Source organism: Ochotona princeps, chromosome 6 (assembly GCF_030435755.1).
Source record: "Ochotona princeps isolate mOchPri1 chromosome 6, mOchPri1.hap1, whole genome shotgun sequence".
Classification (NCBI taxonomy): Eukaryota; Metazoa; Chordata; class Mammalia; order Lagomorpha; family Ochotonidae; genus Ochotona; species Ochotona princeps.
The window spans coordinates 69,115,310-69,135,829 of NC_080837.1; the positions used below are offsets into that span (position 1 = coordinate 69,115,310).

At 45.3% G+C, this 20,520-nt stretch overlaps 1 protein-coding gene across 1 annotated transcript; it reads left to right on the forward strand.

Moving 5' to 3' along the window:
• Positions 1-329: 329 nt before the first annotated feature.
• On the forward strand, positions 330-14,763 carry PTGER2 (prostaglandin E receptor 2). The gene is made up of 2 exons (XM_004584823.2): positions 330-2,310; positions 13,234-14,763. Exons 1-2 carry the CDS (start codon positions 1,468-1,470, stop codon positions 13,474-13,476), a joined length of 1,086 nt encoding a protein of 361 aa, XP_004584880.2. The 5' UTR covers positions 330-1,467; the 3' UTR covers positions 13,477-14,763.
• The last annotated feature ends 5,757 nt before the right edge of the window (positions 14,764-20,520 follow it).

Sequence of the window (20,520 nt, forward strand, 5' to 3'; positions counted from 1 at the left end):
AGACCAGAATCAAAGCGAGCTAAACCGTTCCGGAGAAGCAGTCGGATGTATGCAGCCAGGTAGGCTCTCCAGCTGCTTTTTCCTTTAGGTCAACATCAGCATTTCTTTTCTTGCCTATGGCTTCCCTGTGGGCATCCATCAACTTCCCAGTCCTCCTCCCTGACCAGAGTAAGTAACATCTTTCTTGCAGAATTGACTACTTACGCTCTCAAATGGAACCTTTGGTTTTACAATAAAGCCATTCCCAGGATTCTACCTTTCTGATAGTAAGTAGCAGGCCACCATTTTGAATCTGCAACCGGCCGCTTTACCAGGAAGGGGGTTTTTGGGTACGTCTTGCACGGTTCACTGAACACGGAGGGCTGAATGGTTAACTGGCCTGTCAACCTTTTCTTGCAAGATGGAACCAGGAATCCAGAGCAATGATGTACAATGGTTTTCAGGCTCTGGCCACAAACAATTCGACATAATTACAAGGAACATTCCTCTGTGTTTTGTTTTGGTTTCTCTCTAACCCCCTCCCCAGAGATTGCTTAAACAAGCGGTTATCCCTTAGGGTGTTGACATAGGAAAAGGCGGAATGCCAGCCACGGCACGGCAGCGGCCCTGCGTGCAACAGGCGGCTCGGTGGCGCGCGGCTGCCGTTGTGCTGGCACCCGGCTCGCTCTCACTTCCTCCTCGCTTCCGTCCCACCCTTTCAGCGTATCTTCCTGACAAGGGTGAAAATAACGTGTGGTTTTTACTTCGAGCAGCTGCCTGCTGTGCCCTTCTTCGTCACAGCTAGTCGAGGAACTGGCTCCTCCTAACTCCTCCGCTTGGCCGTCCCGCGGACCCCGCCTTCTGTACTTCCCGCATTGACCCAGCCAAAAAGTCTCCAAGCGCTCTGCCGCCACTGGACGCCTCCTAGTCTTGGTTAGAAGACCACGCGGTTTCCAGCGCGGGACGCCAGCGGGGAGTCAGAGACTCCACTCCCTCCCTGCCTCCAGCTCGCACGCGCCTGCCCTGCGAGTGCCCCATCCGTCCTCTCCCCATCCCCCCCGTGCGTGCTCCCCTAGGAACTCGCAGCGCCTGGGCGAGGGTGACGCGTCCCGCCTGGCCCGCAGCTCGCGGGCGCTGGTCTTTTTTTGCACGGCCGGAACGCACCACTCCCAGGCCAGAACCGGACGGCGCGGGGGAGCAAGTGGAGGTTCCTCTTTGAGCGCGCGGGCTTCCCGCCCGCTGGAAGAGAATAGGTGTTGGCCACCTCGGAGCGCGCTCGGATGCTGGAACGACGCAGTCACTGGACACACTGCGGGAGCCCCGGGACAAGGCGGCCCAGGGCAAGGACTGGGGCCGGAAGGGGGCTCAGGATTTTGGTCCCTCCCCTTTTCCCTTCGGGTCTCGGAGCGCTCAGGCTCTCAGACCCTCCTGCGCCCAGGTGTACGCCGGGAGAGGAGGGAGCACCTCTCCGCCGCGCACCCCACCATCATGGGCAATGTCTCCAATGACTCCGGGGCGGAGGACTGCGAGACGCGACAGTGGCTCCCCTCCGGCGAGAGCCCGGCCATCAGCGCGGTGATGTTCTCGGCCGGGGTGCTAGGGAACCTCATCGCGCTGGCGCTGCTGGCACGCCGCTGGCGGGCAGACGTTGGGCGCAACGCGGGCCGCGGGAACTCGCTCTCCTTGTTCCACGTGCTGGTGACTGAGCTGGTGTTCACCGATCTGCTCGGGACCTGCTTCATCAGCCCGGTGGTGCTGGCTTCCTACGCGCGCAACAAGACCCTGGTGGCTCTGGCGCCCCACAGTCGCGTGTGCACCTACTTCGCCTTCGCCATGACTTTCTTCAGTTTGGCCACGATGCTCATGCTTTTCGCCATGGCTCTGGAGCGCTACCTATCCATCGGGCACCCCTACTTCTATCAGCGCCGAGTCACCCGTCGCGGGGGTCTGGTCGTGCTGCCTGCCATCTACGGCATCTCCCTGCTCTTCTGCGCGCTGCCGCTGCTGGACTATGGAGAATACGTGCAGTACTGCCCGGGGACTTGGTGCTTCATCCGACATGGGCGTTCCGCGTACCTGCAGCTCTACGCCACCCTGTTGCTGCTGCTTATCGTAGCCGTGCTCGCCTGTAACCTTAGCGTCATCTCCAACCTCATCCGCATGCATCGCCGCGCCAGGAGGAGCCGCTGCGGACCAGCTGCTGGCAGTGGCCGGAGCGGCCTCGGGATCCGCAGGAGGGGCGAGAGGGTGTCGGTGGCGGAGGAGACGGACCACCTGATTCTCCTGGCCATCATGACCATCACCTTCGCCGTGTGCTCTTTACCCTTCACGGTAAGTCTCACTCTGTACCCACTGTCCAGCCCTGGGCAACTTGCGCTTCCCTTGGCCCCTAAACATTTTTTTCCCACTTTCCCACTTGGTGAAGCTCCCTGACCTTCCCCTCTGGTATCTCACCTTTACCCTCCCTCCTTCCTTCCCCCCAGTACTGGCACACGGGTGTCGCTAAGCAATTGCATCCTGCAGGTGACTGCGGTCCCCGCTTGGCCCAGGTCCCTTTCTAGAGACAGTGTCGCTTTCCCATATATGGACAGCCTGGCCTGGGACCTTATATCCTGACTACCCGATGGACTTGAGTTGTAGTTGGGTGCTAGTTTTCTCCACTGCCTCCTGTTTCTGCCAGGGCAAGATGTAGTATTCCAGTGTATTCTGGCTGTAGCTGTAGAGGGTCCCTGGGGCAAAAGCTCATACTGTCCCTTGCTTGTCCTGCAAGTTCAGCAAACATCTACTTTATAGGCTTCCAGGTTCACACGTTGGAGTTCACCTCTGTGTGGTGGGGAATATTCATAATGTCCCCAGTATGGAAACTGGAGGGAGAGACCCACTGCTTTCACAAACTCCTTACTAAGCTTTGGTGGTTCCTCCAAGACAGGCTTTTGGAATCTTACAGAGTATCCTCACTCTGCTGCTGTCAAGTACTCATAGCTGTTAAAGCCACACAGAGGAATGTCTGGTCTGTCCTAGGGAAGCGGAAGTGGAGCTGCCCCCTGGAACCAAAAGCCAGGAGCTCAGGTACTGGCGGGGGGGAGGAGGGGACTTCCTGAGCAGTAAGTTCTACCGGGCTGTGAGTCTGAGTTTCCTAAAGCACCTGAAGCAACAGAACACCAAGCTTGCAGGGAGTGTGCAGTTGGGGAAAGGAGAGGGATGGAAAGGCCTGTTGTTTTAGCAGGTCTGGCTGGCAGAAGCTTTGCTTCCTGTGACTGTGGTCTGTTCCTGCTTAGGGATGGCCAAAAACACAGGTCCTAAAAACGCCAGATGGGCAGCTCCCTTCCTATGGACACTCTTTCTAAACTAAGTTCGCTTCTTTCTGCATCCTATACTCCTCACACATCTGCCCTGCCCTCTGGAAAGACACAGGTCCACATCAGTGAGTTTCGCTTTGGGGAAATGAGACGGCACACAGCATGTAAGCCATGCAGCCAGTGTGCAGGAGGCCACACTTCCCATCTCACCCCGAGCAGGGCATTTTGCAACCGACAGCAGTGAGTGCCGTGATGCGGAAGCCAACACAGCTTTGACACATGGTTTCAGTCCATTTTGGGGGACCAGGAGTAGGCTGTGGAACACATATCCATGAAAAATGCTTCTTGAATGCCACCTAAACAGCAGAACACAGCTTGGGGGACCTAAGCCATTCCAGGCTTAGGGAGTACTCACACTGATGGGAACTAGGCTGTCAGTTCTTGTAGACGGATTGTTGTGTGTGTGTGTGAAAAGGGCTATATTTCTCCTTTCCTAAGCCATTTAGAGGAAGCTAGCAGGAGAAGGTCTCCCTTTGACTATACCTGGCCCACCACAGAATCTGTGACTTCTGTACGTGTGTGTGTGCGTGTGTGTGTGTGTGTTGTGTTAAAAAAAAAAGTGGTTTTCAAAAAAGGCTCCTGGTTTCATGTTCATTTTGCCCTTTCCCTAACTCCACCATTGCCAATGTCGCTTTTCAAGTCTGCGTACCTACATACAGATTTCTCTCTCCCTCATTAGTCTCCAAGCCAGGGGCAGCTCCAGGTTTAGAAGGGTGGGGTGGAGGGGATCTGCTGCTGAAGCTGTATTTTACTTAAATGGCCTATTTGTGGCTAATGTGGGGTGGGGGCTGGAGGCTGGGGCGGGGCGTGGAGAAGATTATGAAAGGGCTCAGCTCCTTCAGGTCACTCTGTAGCATCCGTACCAACAGCAGGTGTTTTCCAGGTTCATGCCTATGCACATTCATGACAAAGATTCCCAAAGAGCAGGAGGAAATCCCAGCCTGCACATGATGGGAAAGCTGTCCAGGCTGACTTCTTTTCTTGACCATACCATGACGCCATATTCAGATGAGCCACAGAGAAACTCAAGGCATCTCTTAATAAGCAAGTCGACGGTGGCCATTGACTAATTTCATTTTGCCCATAGATGGTTGCTAACCGTGGTTCTTGCTTGTATAGCTCTTTATGGAGTATGGCACTGTCCTGGTTTGTTTCTTGAGGGGCTTATCAGACAACCCAGGCCCCTTGACTCCTATTTGGGTCATACATTTTACTTATTCCGAATTCCAGGAATGCGCTCTGGGGGATGCGCTTCTTACTGAACCACCCACCTACACTAGCCTCCCACGTGGGGTGGAAGAGGAAGAATCATTTCCACTCATTCTTCCCAGGGGTCCTATTCAACAGGGGAAAGGCTTTGGGTTGTTTTCAGACACGCCCCTGTTTCTCTGGCAGAGTGCACACGGTTCAGTGGAAACACAGTGAGCCACTTGTGGAATTTCAGATCATCTAAAAACCACATAAAAAGGAACACAGAGTTTCCAGTTTATATTCTATTGGACCCAATTCATCCAAATATAATACACTCAATATATAAGCCCTGTAACATCATTGTTAATGAGATATCCCAGCTAACAGCAGCCACCCACACCATCACTCCTCTGTAGGATAAGAGGCGTGTTCACTATGCTTGCTCTAAAGCAGACCAAACCACTTGTCTCCAGGGAAGAGAATTGCAACCACAGCCAGTAGGACTGCCAAATTCCCTCACCACACTGCAGTAGTTTGGGGAAGAGGGGACACAGGAGCTTTAGTAAGCTTAGAACGCCTACCATCAGCTGCTGTATCAAGGCCCTGGCAGGTTCACTTTGCTGCTTCCTCCAGGGGTGCCAGTCCAAGGTTTGCAAAGATTGGCAAGTCAAACTATCTATCTATATATCTATATGTATATCTATATATCTATATCATCTATCTCTATACCTATATCTATGTCTTTATATCTAAAAGATGCCCAATACCCTAAAATGAAATCAAGTTCAATCTCCTATATCATTAACATCAACACCAACACGGCTTGCATTTGACAGTGCTAATTTTTACATTAACCTATTCATCTCACAACAACCTATGAAATAGGCAGTATTACAATTCCCATTGTACAGATAAGGCAAATACTACACAGGGGGTCCCACAGCTAGTGCATCACAGAGCTAGGATTCACAGGCAGACAGTTTTTGGCATGGAGCTTATGCACTTAGCCACAACAGTATTACTCATTTCAAGAATAACAAACAAGAAAAATTAATCCAAGATTTCGTAAGATAATTGTTGTCAATATTTGAGTCACTTTGTCTCTTACTTCCAACTTGCTAGCTTTAAAAAGAAAATGGCAAAGACTTTTGTTCTTCAGGTCTGCTCAAGGGACCCGAACTAGGGGCCAAGTGTATAGGTTCCCTTTTTTCTGCACCAATGAAAAAAGGGTGTGATTGAGATTTCAGGAGATGGCTCATAGAAATGCTCATCTAAATTAAGGAATAATCACAATACTCATCATGTGAAATCTTCCATTTATAAGCATAAGACATTTCTTAAGTGATAAAAAAAAGCATGTGGTGTTTGGGAAATGACATTATTTTGGCTATCCAACATAAAATCATGCATGGGACCAACAATGCTTTCTAGATTGTTTATTCACAAAAGGGATATTGTATAAATTAATAAATTCCTCCCTGTGTTAATCAGCTATTGTCATCATTTTACAGAGATAAATACAAACTTTCTTCCTGAAATGGAACAGAATGCAGGAAATAGAGAGACTTTCATTCTTGCTTTAAATACTGATTGAATCTTCGTTTCCAGCCCATTTCAAACCTCTTTCAGTCCATTTTACTAAGTGGTGCGCAGCTTCTGGTCATTTAAAACTGTTTTCCACATGCCATTAGGATAAAGTGCTTAGGCACTTTATTCATTTGTAAAAATTCAAGAGTGAACTACTGACTCAAGTCTGCGAATGTCTTCAGAAATTCTTAGGGTTATAATTTCCAGGTAAATCTGATTAGTGGAAATCTGATCTGTATAACACAGGACAAACTCAAGTAAATAAGGCTGGAGTTACCTGTTCATTCCTAACACTTCTTAAGGTAAAGTGGAGTATGAATATGGAGTTAAAAAAACCAAACGCAGGCTGACGACATTCATGCAAGATAAACTCATCTGGCAGGAATAAAAGAGAGGTCCAGAAAGTTTACATGAAACCACAATGAGTTTCGCCTGGTGATATTTTCAGTAATTGTCTGTGAACAACTTGAGATGGGTTTTTATCGCTTGAGCATCATTACTGATGTGTCTGTGGATTGTTGAGACAGCTCTCATACACATTACCTTTTAAGAGAAAGGGCCTGTCCGTGAGTGTTTTTTCATGATACCTTTTCCTTCACCATTGGAGACCATCCAATGATGACCGCAAATGAAGTTGCAATTACAATGGTTTCTCAACTGCAGACAGCAAGAATCATCATGTTTTTCCCAAAAGAGTATTTGCGTGTTGTGTCACCACCTTTGAATCCAGTGGGTCTCCACTACTGTTTCAGATATTTTCGGCCAGTTTTGCCTAAGAGGGAACAGCATTTGGAGGTGGTCTATGTCTGGTTTTCTTATTGTATTCCTTTTCTGCAGATGTTTTGAAGACTCCTCATGTGTCATTGTGTGTGTGATGCGGAGAGCCAGGATTGAACCTTCCTCTAGTTCAGGGTTCCGGACCTATGCACGTGGGTCTCTCTGGTATCATTTGTAGTGAGTAGTGTTTCTATGCAGGCCATATCCACCACTTTTGGTTTTCCCAGAGTTCAACACTAGTATCCTGGAATACATAGGCCCAAGCTGGAAACCTCAGCATTAGCTCTTTGTGTTCCCAGTTCTGTGAAGCACAAGGAAGAGGATTTCCTATCCCTGGAGCTATTTCATTTGCTAGGTTTTCAGGGAAATGGGCTCCTGTTTCTCTCTGCCAATGGTCCCTGTGATTCAGGAGCAACAGTTTTCAAAACCGTTATATATTTGGGAATCAGTCCATGCCCCCCTTCAAAAACAAACAAACAAACAAACAAACAACAACCTGTTAAAGAATGAATGAAGCAAAGGCCACAGCCAGGACTCCTTGATGTTTGTCAGGAGGCAAATAAACATGTAATGATCTGTGCCTGCAATTTAATTGTGGAAATGTTCTGAGAATAAAAGCAGCCCAGGAGAAAGCCCAGGGTACTTCAGAAAGTTCACAGAACAATGGAATCTAAAGAGAGTTTGTTACAGTGCATGACATTTTGAAATTTGTGCATAGCTTTGTTTTCTACAATACGCATTTTTTCATGAACTTATTAAAGATTCCTTTTTATTTATGGATTTCACAGCTTTTTTTTTTAAAGATTTGTTTATTTTATTACAAAGTCAGATATACAGAGAGGAGGAGAGACAGACAGGAAGATTTTCCATCCGATGATTCACTCCCCAAGTGAGACACAACAGCCTGTGCAATGCTGATCCGAAGCCGGGAGCCAGCAACCTCTTCCAGGTCTCCCACATGGGTGCAGGGTCCCAAGGCTTTGGGGTGTCCTCGACTGTTTTCCCAGGCCACAAGCAAGGGAGCTGGATGGGAAGTGGAGTTGCCGGGATTAGAACCGGCGACCATATAGGATCCCGGCACGTTCAAGGCGAAGACTTTAGCCGCTAGTCCACGCCGCTGGGCCCAAAGGGATTTCACAACTTTTTGCACCCAAGCAAACATCACTTACTTTTCCATGGCCTTTTTGAAGTTTCTGATATGTACCTGGGAATCACCATGGCTTTTCAATCTGTAAATAGGAACAGTGATGTCCCTGACAGTTTATGACACATTTGAAGAGAAGTCTCCTACACACACATATTTTGGTCAGTCAGTTGTGAGTTGCATGTCAAACTTTACACTGCACACTTTTTAATACCGATGGCAGCAGAGTGTATCCTGGCTAAAATGTAAATGTAAACAGTGGTGCCCACTGTTTTGGTTTGCCCCCCATAGTTTCCCCATACTCCAAGTTCGATCTTATACAAGATAAACTAATCCTCTAAGCTTTGGTTTCTTCCTATCTAAAGCGGGGATAATAATACTTCACAGACTTGTTACAGATTGAATAGAATGAAATTTTTCCAAGGGTACCCCAGAAAGATCATACAAAAAGAAATATAAAGTTCCTTTTTGGTGCAAATAAGCAAGCAAACAAAAACACTGAAACCTGTGCACGGCTTTCTCATAACCTGCGCTTTCTGCAGGCTTTTGGGAGATTCCTGTAGATTGCTGAGCACCATGTCCAGTGCACAACTGGCATTTAACAAATACTAATTTATAAAGAGGAATCACTTCAAAAAGAAATATCCATTATATGTAGATTAATGAATTTTGTTCTGGAAGCTCAAAATCATTGGTTTGACTGAGCAGGTCTAAGTGCTGATAAGAGAATAATTTTCAGTGATTTCTGGTTTTGGGGTAGGGTTCTAAAGCCATGGGTCTCACTTTCAGCTGCATGTTAGGACTAGCTGAGGATCAAGAAACTCTGCTCCCCACTTGTTAAATTATTGAAGTCAGAGCATCCGAGGGAGAAAGTCATAAGAATGTCTTGAAATTCCCTAGATGAGTTCAATGATTAGCCAAATAAAGTCCTTGTTTTCTCCAACATTCTGAACCTACTCAGTAGTGGCATTGAACATAAGAAGGTAGTTCAAACAAACAACTCCCAGGTACCCAGGCAGGCAGTTCCAAGATGAAGTTTTCCATGGGAAGCTGGTTCTATACAAAACAATGATTTAAAAACAAAACAAAACAAAACAAACCAGCACTTATTCTCATTGGGGTCACTTGTAAGTGTCCCAGGGAACTCTGATTTTAGCGAAACTGTGGAGAATGGAGTCCACCCCACAGAAGTGAAACTAGCTTGACTTACTTAGATTAGTCCTTAGAACTTTTCTCACAGCAAATAGATAAATGATGTGGATTAAGAAAAAAAAAAAAAAACACCTACCAGCCTCGGAAATGGAATTCTACAATATCACTGACCAATTATGAATCAGTTACCTTACATATCCCTGTGTTAATCTGAGCACTTACAGAGTGATGAAGGTGCTGCTTGGGACACCCCACATGCCATATCCGAGTGCCTGGATCTGAGTCCAGGCTGCACTTCTGATCCTGCTTCCTGCCAATGCACATCCTCACAGCTGGTGATGATGGCTCAACTACTCGGGGCCCTGCTGCCTACATGGGAGACTCAGATTGAATTCTGGCTGTAAGATTTGGCCTGGCTCAGTCCTGCAGGCATTTGGAGAGTGAACCAGTGGCAGAAAAGATCTCTCTCCCCCTTCCACATGAAGTGAAAGTAAATAAATAAAACATTAAAACACACACACATAGGTAAAAAGGAGAAGGGATTGTTAAGTAATTGTTTTATGAGCACACAGTTCCACTTTGGTGTAGAAAAAAAGTCCTAAAAACAGGGTGGTGATGGTTGCTGGTGTCAGTTCTTTAATGTTATTGTCAGTCAAAAGCATTCCAGTGGAGTTCTGGAATACAAGGACATGGCAGCATGGCATCATACAGGGTCATGTGGATATGTTCCAGTGTCCGTCCAGAAGGAAGCATGAGTCACTGGCTTTCACAGTAATTACTGAATGGCAGGGTACACCATCCAAGACTGGTTAATTCCAGCAATTGTGGCAGGCTCTAGGCTTGAAGGTTGGTCATTAGATGCCTGGTACCTTGCTCTGGACTCACAACCTCCTGAGTGTATTGGCCAAAGTCTGGTTCCACACAGGTTAGTGTTGTGTGCCTATAAAGACCTGCTCCCCATTAAGGCCTCCTGGCACTTCTAAGAGTTAGTTAGTCCCCAGGAAGGACAGTGCACTTGAAATTTATGCACTTGAAATGGCTGAAATAATCAATGCATTTTACAACTAAAAAATATCAGGAAAGACAAACCCAAGATCCATCAGATTACAGTGAAATCTAGGCAAAAGACAAGAACCAAAGGAGGAAAGCAATTAGGGAGAAGACAAAACTTACAGCAGGAATATCAAAGCTCACCAAAATATGCCTCTTTTCAAATTATTCTTGTATTTATTTCGGGAAGAGAGAGAGAGAGAGAAAGAATGAATTACCTCCCCCCATAAGTTCATCCTCCAAATTCTGAGAGCCTGGAACTCACTTCCGTCTCCCACATGGGTGGCATGAATCCAATTGCTTGAGTCAGCTTCACTGTCTCCCAGGGCCTTCCTGGGCAGGAGGCTGCAGCTCAGAACTGAAGCTGATCCAAACACCTTGGGCTTCTTGACCACTGGGCTAGATGCCTGTCCCTGAAGTTTGTCTTATCTAAGTATAAAGAAAGAGTTCCCTCTTACAAAATGTGAGTGTCAGCTACCTTCTGAAATGCAAATTTTAAGCAGTTCTAAAATTGCCCAACATGATAATAGATAATAAGGCACGGAAATAGTATAGAGCAACTTTGCCCTCTAGCCCATTTTTCACTTCTTATGTTGTTCATGTTCTAGAGAGATCAGTAAGATAATGTGGATTACTCGTCACTGGAAACCTGACTCATCTTCGTGTGTGAAGCTGTGACATCACAGTGGCGAGCGGTCCATGCTGTCTGCACTGTCCCTCTTGGTTGGCCAATTCAGTGTCAGGCTCGGTCCATGCTGTCTGCACTGCCCCTCTTGGTTGGTCAATTCAGTGTTAGGCTCTTTGGCTAAGCTATATCACAGACTCAACTGCAGACTTTGTCTACAATACCATGTTCAGTTATATAGTCAAATGCATCTGCATGGAGATATATATGTATCTCAATGTATATATGAGAGTGATACCAAAAGCTCATGGAAATTACGTATTATGAAAAAAATAAACTACACATGTATTTGACTGGTTTCTCACAAAACTAAACAAATCTTTTAATTCCATTTTTTTTTTAAAAAGATTTATTTATTTATTTGAAAGTCAGAGTGGAAAAACAAAGAGAGAGATCTTCCATGCACTGGTTTACTTCCCAAACTGTTGTATTGGCTGGGGCTGGGCCAGGCCGAAGCCAGGAGCTGAGAGCTTCCTGCAGTTCTCCCACAGGGGTAGGGGGAGCCTAAGCACTTGGGCCATCTTCAGCTGCTTTTCTCAAGCCATCAATGGGGAGCTGAATCTGAAGTAAAGCAGCTGGGAGAGGAACTGGCACCCCGTGTGGGATGCTGGCATTGCAGATGGATGGCAGTTTTGTCCTCTATACCACAAATGGGCTGACCCCTTAGCTTCAATTTTCCATGACCCTTTCAAAGGACTCTCACATTTGGTGACTAATGCATTTTAATATATCAGAATCATGTGCACCATTTTCCTGAATTTCAAACCTCTACAACTATTTATTACAGCTGACAAAAAATTATTGCTTCGTTTCATATATCCCCTACCTGACTTCCCTTTTCTCTCTGGAATCTGGGAAGCCCACCATCAATTCTTTTTCCCTACTCATCTGCCAACTCTTTTCTCCATTCCCTATGCCAAGATTCTCTGGCATAAACACCTACTGCTGCCAAACCTTCCTGTGATTGTCTGAACATAAACAACCCAAAGATGGCTACACTTCTCTTTCTCCCTACAGTTGCTGTGTATGTCCACTCACCATGTGCCCACAGCATGAGCACCAGAAGTGAGGGCCTGAACAGGTCCCTAAGCCATAGACCTCCACTGAGAAGAAAGTTCTTGGACATAAAAAAGAGCTGGTGGAAAAGGATGGGGCATGACCAGTTTGCATCAGTTCTGTGAAGTGCTTGATTTTTGTCAAGCATATGCTCTTTATTCCTTTCCATCTGACCACAAAATTGTACTTCTCCTTGGAGATCTAAGCAACCAACCGAGAACTGGCATTCATTGGGAAAACACTGTTCTACTATGGTGAAGATGGGTCAGCTTGCCAGTGCACAGCAACATTGTCCTGAAGCCTTCTGCTCTACGACAGGCTGGGTATAACACCCAGTGAGGGCGGCTACGCTGGCACCTACTGAGTTGGCATTTGTGTCCTGACTAGATCACTCACCAGCCTGGGTCCCTGGCAAGCTGCCTAACTTTTCTGCACCTTGCTGTCCTGGTTGGTGAAGTGGAGTAACAGACGCCATGGCGGGCACTTCAGTGAGCAGTGTTTTGAGCTGCTAACCTGCACTGTTTCTTGTCATCCTCCCAGAAGATCTGTGAGGCAGGCCTTGCCACTGCTGGGGCTTATTTGAAAGATCCAGAAACTGTGACCTGAAGGGTAGTTTTCTCGCCTGTGGTCCCAAAGCTGTGTATGGAGCTAAGATTTAAAGCAGGCTGTCCACTAGCTGTTCCCCACATTCCTATGGGTGGTGCTTTCTTGGGGTGCAGACCCCTTTCACTGGACTGGACTAATTCAATCATATTGAGGAGTTCCATGTGTTATGATGAGTTTTACTGAAGCCCATTTGCTCATCTATTAAAAGGAGATGTATCTTAAGCTCTAGAGTTTTTGTAAAAACTAAGGCTATAGAGGATTTCATGTTCAATCTGTGGTACCAATATTAGATTATTGCTAAACAGAAGCCACCGATCTTATCATTACCATTATTGAGATTCTGTTCTAGCTGCCAAGAAAAGCATATTTATGTATTCATTTCCCTCTGTCTGCAGTGACAAGACGGGGACATTGAGTATGCTAATTATCATCCACAGAAAACATGGTTTAAGTTCAAGGGAAAAGAAACATTGATTGTGTGAGGAACTGTATATGGAAAAAAGGGGAGATTTTGCTGTCTGAGCATCACCATCATTACCACACACAAAGCACAGGTTGTTCTTCAATCTCAAGAGATTGCATAGAATGTGAACCTGCCTACTGCTATTGAGCAAAACTAACACCATGTCCCCCTTTGCTTCTTACAGATTTTTGCTTATATGAATGAAACTTCTTCCCGAAAGGAAAAGTGGGACCTCCTTGCACTGAGGTTCTTATCAGTTAACTCAATAATTGACCCTTGGGTCTTCGCCATCCTCAGGCCTCCTGTTCTGAGGCTAATGCGTTCAGTACTCTGCTGTCGGACGTCCCTAAGAACGCAAGATGCGATGCAAACTTCCTGTTCCACACAGTCAAATGCCAGTAAACAGACTGACCTTTGCAGAAAGTAGTGAAGGCGTGCTTAGTCCTTCAGCATCTGGAAGATCGTTTTTGAAAGGACTCCTTGGAGAAATGTGAAAAGCTGGTGTGTAAACAAAACGAAGCTGCCCCAATAAAGAGGAGTAAACAGACACTGATGCAGTGGATCGGCCTACAGACATGCTGACAAGGGTCTTCAGGGAAGGTGTCAGAAGAATCTATGAAACCTATTCTCAAGGAGCCGGTTACACGGCCTTTGGAAGAGAAAGCAGTGGCCTTTAAGATCCCGTGGCCTTTTGATTTCAGCTTTCCTGTTGAATGACCAAGCATGTGGTTTTGTAATTTGTTTAATCCTCTAAATAGTCATTGCCTTTTTCTATTTTAATCTGCCATGCTACTACTGTTCTGAACAAACATTCAGTGTACAGTCAGACCAAAGGAAACTCCCTGTGTATTCTCTAGGAAGTCACCCTGTGGGAGCAGCGAGGCCATTGGAGCTGGACAAGCTGTTGCCTAGGGAGGGCTTCCTGGACCCTTTCCTTGGACTGTGGAGTGGACAGTGGCTGTAGTGCTCAGCTGGGTGGGTGTCCCCTCCCGTCACTGCAGTGCTCCTGGTGCAGGAGCACACACAGGTGGTTCGTGTCAGTTTTGCTCACTTGACTTTCAGGGGCTATGTGTCAAACACTCAGGTTATTTATTTTGTAAGGTCCATTGTGTTCCCAGAAAGCAAGACTTCAGAACTTTTTCTCTTGAAAGGAAATAAATAGAAAGGTTGCTTAGAGAGTTAAGTCTGATTAATACTCTTCATGCTATTTGAGATAATTCTGATTAATCTTCTCTCCATGTACATATTTATAACTATGTCTGAAGCCCAATATTAGGGTTAAAAACTGAAAAAGTTGGTTCATTATTCAGCTAAACTGGAACTTGTGTAATGGTGAAATAGGGGCTGTGACTACATACTTTTTAAGATGTCTGCTATAGTGAAATTAATTTGTCCATACTTTTATCTAGAGTATATGGTTTGACTCATATTATATAGAAGTCATGTAACAATGAGTCACAGCTTAATATATTTCTAAATGTTTGGCATGGTGTAAACTCACCATCAAAATATTTCAAGTAAATTTGCACTGTTTAGTCATAGTTACTATGTAAACTCATCCTAAACATAACAAAAAATAAACTGCAAAATAAAAATTTGGAAAAGGAACAGTATTTGAAAGACTCCAAATGCTTTATAAGTAGTGCACATGTAGTATCTTTTAATGATCTAAAAATGGGGGGAAACTTTTTTTTGGAAAAATGATATATTTAACTTGGCAGGATTTGGACGTGTGGTTAGAGAGACCAGAGCTGTGGCACATCGTGTTAAGCTGCTGCCGATGAAATCCGTGACGCACACAGGCCCTAGTTCATGTCCCAGTTGTTCACTTTCAATCCAACTCTCTGCTAATGCGCCTGGGAAGGCAACAGATGACCCAGCTGTTTGGGGATCTGAAACTCTGTGGGAGACCCAGAAGCAGCTCCCGGATCCTGGTCTGGCATTGACCTGACTACTGTAGCCTTCTGGGGAGTGCACCAGCACATGGAATCTCTCTCTCTCTCTCTCTCACTCTCTCTGACTCTACATTTCAAACAAAATTAAGTACATATTTTTTAAAAAGTGTTGTATTATAAATTAGAGTTTTAAGTATTCAATATAGTACTTGGTATTAGAAGATGGTCCTTAAGATAGTAAACCTACCTTAAGGTATTACAAGAAAGTTACCATTTTTAAAAAGGGAGAGGGATATTAGATTTTTTTTCAGAGTTTCAATGAGTTACTTGCCCCAAACTGCTTCCTAGAGTAGCTATTAAAGTAGACAGTCACTTAAAATGATTCCAAACCAATCAAGGTATCATTTTTATTTAATACAATCTGTGTCAAATTGGCTCATACTCTAAAAAGAGCTAATAATTTGCTTTTCTACAACTTTCAACAAATCAGGTAAAATTTTAACCAAATTCTAGATAGATAAATATATCATCCCTGCTCACATTGGACACTCTAACACTCTAACATGAAGAAATTATTTTAAAATGAACACATTAGTCTCTGAGTAATCCCAAAACATAAAATCTAAGGTTTCCATGACTTGGAACACACTGATCCCCTTACTGGATGACTTTCTGTTCCCCAAATGAAAATGTCAAATGCAATCCTCACTCCGCATCATTGCCCTCCCCGCAATTCCAAAATAATGGCTGTGAACTAAATAAAGGTGAGAGAACAGACATAGTATTACCAGCAAGGATAAAAAGGACTCACTCTAGGGCTGGTGTTGTGGCATAGCTAATGAAGTCACCACCTGTGACATCAGCAACCCATAGGAACACCAGTTCATGCCTGGATGCTCCACTTCCAATCCAACTCCCTACTAATGGTCTGGGAAAGGTAGCAGAATATGGAACAAGTATTTAGGCTTCGGTGGCCCAGGTGGGAGGCCTGGATGAAGCTCCGATCTCCTAGTTTTGCCCTGACCTAGCACTGGCTGTTGCAGCATCTAGGGAGTGAACCAATACATGAAAGATTTACTCCTTTTCTTTTCCTTTCCTTTCTTTTTCTTTTCTTTCTTTTTTTTTTTTAAAGATTTTATCTATTTTATTACAGTCAGATATACACAGAGGAGGAGAGACAGAGAGGAAGATCCTCCGTCCGATGATTCACTCCCCAGGTGAGCCACAACGGGCCGGTGCGCGCCGATTCGAAGCCGGGAACCTGGAACCTCTTCCGGGTCTCCCACGCGGGTGCAGGGTCCCAATGCATTGGGCCGTCCTCAACTGCTTTCCCAGGCCACAAGCAGGGAGCCAGACGGGAAGTGGAGCTGCTGGGATTAGAACCGGCGCCCATATGGGATCCTGGGGCGTTGAAGGCGAGGACTTTAGCCGCTAGGCCACACCACCGGGCCCTCTCTTCTTTCTTTCTTTCTTTCTTTCTTTCTTTCTTTCTTTCTTTCTTTCTTTCTTTCTTTCTTTCTTCCTTCCTTCCTTCCTTCCTTCCTTCCTTCCTTCCTTCCTTCCTTCCTTCCTTCCTTCCTTTCTTTCTTTCTTTCTTTCTTTCTTTCCTTCTTTCTTTCTTTCTTTCTTTCTTTCCCCCGTTCTGTAACGGACTTCCAAACACATACATCTTTTTTTACAAATGATTTACTCTGCGAACCCAAAACAAATGAATTTAACCTGTTTATTTAAGAACTGCTAGATTAACAGAATTTATTTCCTCACACACCCCTGTACCTTATCTTGCACTGTGTTGAATGACTAAATTCTGTTATTTCATTTGTACCAATATATACATATAAACATATGAAATTCAAAATCCTATGTGACAACCAACCACCTATTTTTAATAGTAACTTGAGGATAACTCAGGAAAAAGATCACTTAGGTATGTAAATGTTTCCCTTCTTAAAAGTCCGATCACATTAGACACACCTTTAATTATTAACTCACTTTCCTATTAAAGCAAAGAAACAGAACTTTGATTTATTCAAAAACTTGCTGTGATTTATTCAAGTTGTGATAAAAGAAGACTTGGATTTTATTCTTTGCATTAATAGTTAATGGGATAGAAAGGAAGAATGCTTGGAAAAGCTTACTGCAGAATGCCAGCCCTAATTTAGGGGATGGACTAAGCAATCTGTTCTGAGTTGAGGCCTTCCTAGAAAGTTCTTGGAGGCCCTAGTCATCTTTCCATGAAATTCTGATGATAAATGAGGGCTCTGAGTCGCCAGCAGTCAGACTCAAGTTTGCTTAGCAGCAATAGGAAATCTCCAGAAGATCTAAATCTCCCAGTGGTTCCCAAGCCACGATGCTGGCCACAGCAAAGAGCACGTCAATCCACATCACCGTGTTCTCAGTGCAACCTACTTGTCTATGATCTCACTTTAACTCAGTTACACCTTTGGCCTCTCATCTCTCTCTTGTCAGTGTACACTGAAAGAAGGATTGTCTTGTGCGAATACCAAGGTGGCTCTGATTTTAACACAGAACAGCACCTTCAGGCTTAGGGCGTGGCAACACTCGAAGGCAGCTATAGAAAATTCATTCTCACTGAGACAGAGGTCTGTTCACTTCAGTGGTAGCCAACCCTAAAGGGTTTTTGCAATGTGAAGAGAGGCCCTGCTTGAGCCATTCTCAGAGAATGTAGCCCTCTGGAGCAAGGAGTGTTTTGTACATGTGCCCTCGGAATGCCTGCTCTCCCAGGCTACAGGAATGCTGGACGACGCAACGGTTTGCATTTGGTTTGGGCTTATCCCTCTCTGTGTTTCCTGGATTGAAGGCTTGGTTTTCAGTCTCAGCATAGCAATGTTTGGAAAAATGTGAGGTTTTGGCGGGTGGGGCTTAGTGCGAAGTCCTTGGGTCACTTTGTTCATGACCTCAGACAGGAGTAAAGTATTTCTCTTGAAATCCAGAGTTCATTTCCTCCCCAGAACAAGTCCAACCTGTGATTCCTGTTTCGCAATGTGATTTGTTCCTCTTGCAGGCTCCTGTGCTCCCATGGGAGAGCCTCGCGGGGCTGAGCCAGTATAAGACCTGTCTCCAGAAACCTCTTTTCTTCATAAGTACTTGGCCCCTGGGATTTTGTTAAAGCAACAAAAATATGGACTAACACATTGCCTATATTCTACCTTTACCAACATTTAACCCCACTGGATTTCTCTCTGATCATCTGCCAGCACTATAATTGCTTTCTTTAATTTACGAAAACATTTGGATTGCCCAAAATGCAGACTATAGGAACAAGCATTTTAACAACTGACAAAAACCTACAAGGTTTTGTATTTGGTACTTTTTTTTTTAACTTCAGAATGTTACTCTTCTTTTTCTGGGAGTTTTAGAGCCTTATTTGCCATGAGTAACTTTCCTTCAATTATACGTTTTTATTTCTTATAAAATGCATGAAAGTATTATGAGTTCATTTTAGTGGGTTTAATTCTGTGATCAAGGAGTTTCCTTTTAAAATATGCATAGTCAAATACACACATGAGGGTTCCAGTAAAGAGAGATGTCACACTCAAAGTGTAACTGAGGAATGTTCAATGAAAGGAGCATTTGCAAGGGAGTGGTGACATTTAAGGGAGCAACAAGCAACAAACCTTGGAAGCTGTTGCTAGCACTCCAGGCCTGGAGCAATGAAGGGGAAAGGAAGAACACAGGGATGCTAAGTAAGAAAGTACACCTACTGCCAAGCACACGGAGGGACCAGGACACCAGGAAGATCTACACAACCCCGCTCTCCTGCTGTGCCTTCTGTTTGCCAAACCCAACCATATCACAGAGCATAAAGGGAACGTGAGTAATGCAGACCAGGAAGCAGAGTGGACAGCAGACTTACAGGAAAAAAATGAATACCCAGTGTCAGCAGACTCATATACTATCATTATATATAACATATCCATGTACATTATATATACATACACATGTGCATTAATTAAACACTGATTGTACCAACACAAACACTAAAATAGCAAAGTGAGCAGCCTCTTTTCTTGCCTTCTGTTCCAAATAGCTTCCCCTTGCTGACTTAGGGAATAGATTAGCCCCCTCTGTCCAGAAGGGGATCAAATACTCCAGATCCATTTGCCAGCATAGCTGCCTTCGACATCCTATCCCCACCCCACCCCATGCTGGCGGCCCTCAGGCTGAGCATTTACAGCTACCCACCTCTGGGGGCAGATTCCATGACTTCCAGAGGGAAAGGTCAGAGTGGACTACTTCATTGGTTCCACCCGTAGTTATTTAGCCTAATAGCTATTCTTAAGCGGGAGAGAGAGAGAGAGAGAGAGAGAGAGAGAGAGAAACACGAACACCAGGTATAGTGTTGTAGAAATGAACCAAGGCTTTACTTTTAAGATCCACTGGTATAAGGAAAATCTAGGAAAACATCAATAGTGTTTAGAGATTACCATGTGCCAGGATAGGTTGAGCAAAGCTACTACGGAGGAAGAGCACAGATGGCAGAAAAAGTTCCTAAGACCTGCAGCCCATGCTGCCCTTGCGGCTGCCACATGTCCCTCTCACCCACTTCCGGAGCACTTTCCCAGCACCTACTGTCCCCTCTTCACCTGCCACAGAGCTCCATCTCCTCCTGCACAGACATCAGACCTTAGGTTTCTTTGAGGCATATGAACGATTGGTCAGTCTGCTAAGCTTTTCTCAGGGGAGTTATTTCGCCTCCCTCAGTCCTTATCTCTAAAATGAAGCTAGGAAACATTTTCATGCTTCCTCCATTGTTGCGGTGATTAAAAGGATTAAATGTGTTCCGGATATCTGCACAGTGTCTGACCCTGGCAAATGCTCATAAAACTCATGATTAATATCATTTCAAAAATATTTATTTAGGGCCCAGTGTGATAGCTGGGTGGCTAAAGTCCTCACCTCTCATATGCCCGGATCTCATATGGGCGTCAGTTTGCATCCTGGCTGCTCCACTTCCCATCCAGCTCCCTGCTTGTGGCCTAGGATGGCCCAAAGCCTTGGGACCCTGCACCTGGGTGGGAGACCCAGAAGAAACTCCTGGCTCCTAGCTCCTGGCTCCTGGCTTTGGATTGGCCCAGCTCTGACGGTTGCGGCCACATGGGGAGTGAACCAGTGGATGAAAGATCTTTCTCTCTGTCTCTCCTTCCCTCTGTATATCTGCCTTTCCAATAAAAATAAAGAAATCTTTAAAAATATTGATTTATTTACTTGAGATGCAGACTGACAGACAACAGGAGAGATAGAGATCTTCCATCTGCTGATTCACTCCCCAGATGACTGTAGAAGTGGCGTCAGGAGCCTGGAACTCCATCTATGTCTTCCATGTGGATGGCAGGCACCCAAGCACTTGGGGCCTCATCTTCTGCCTTCCCAGGTGCATTAGCAGCAACCTGGACTGGAAGTAGATCATCTGGGACCTGAACTGATGCTCTAATATGGAATGCCAATGTCATAAGGGGTGGTTTCACCTGTACCACAATTCTAGTCTTATTCCCAGCATCATCTTAGATGCCAAGTTCAATGGCCCCTCTGACCTCGTCAAACAACTAGCTCAG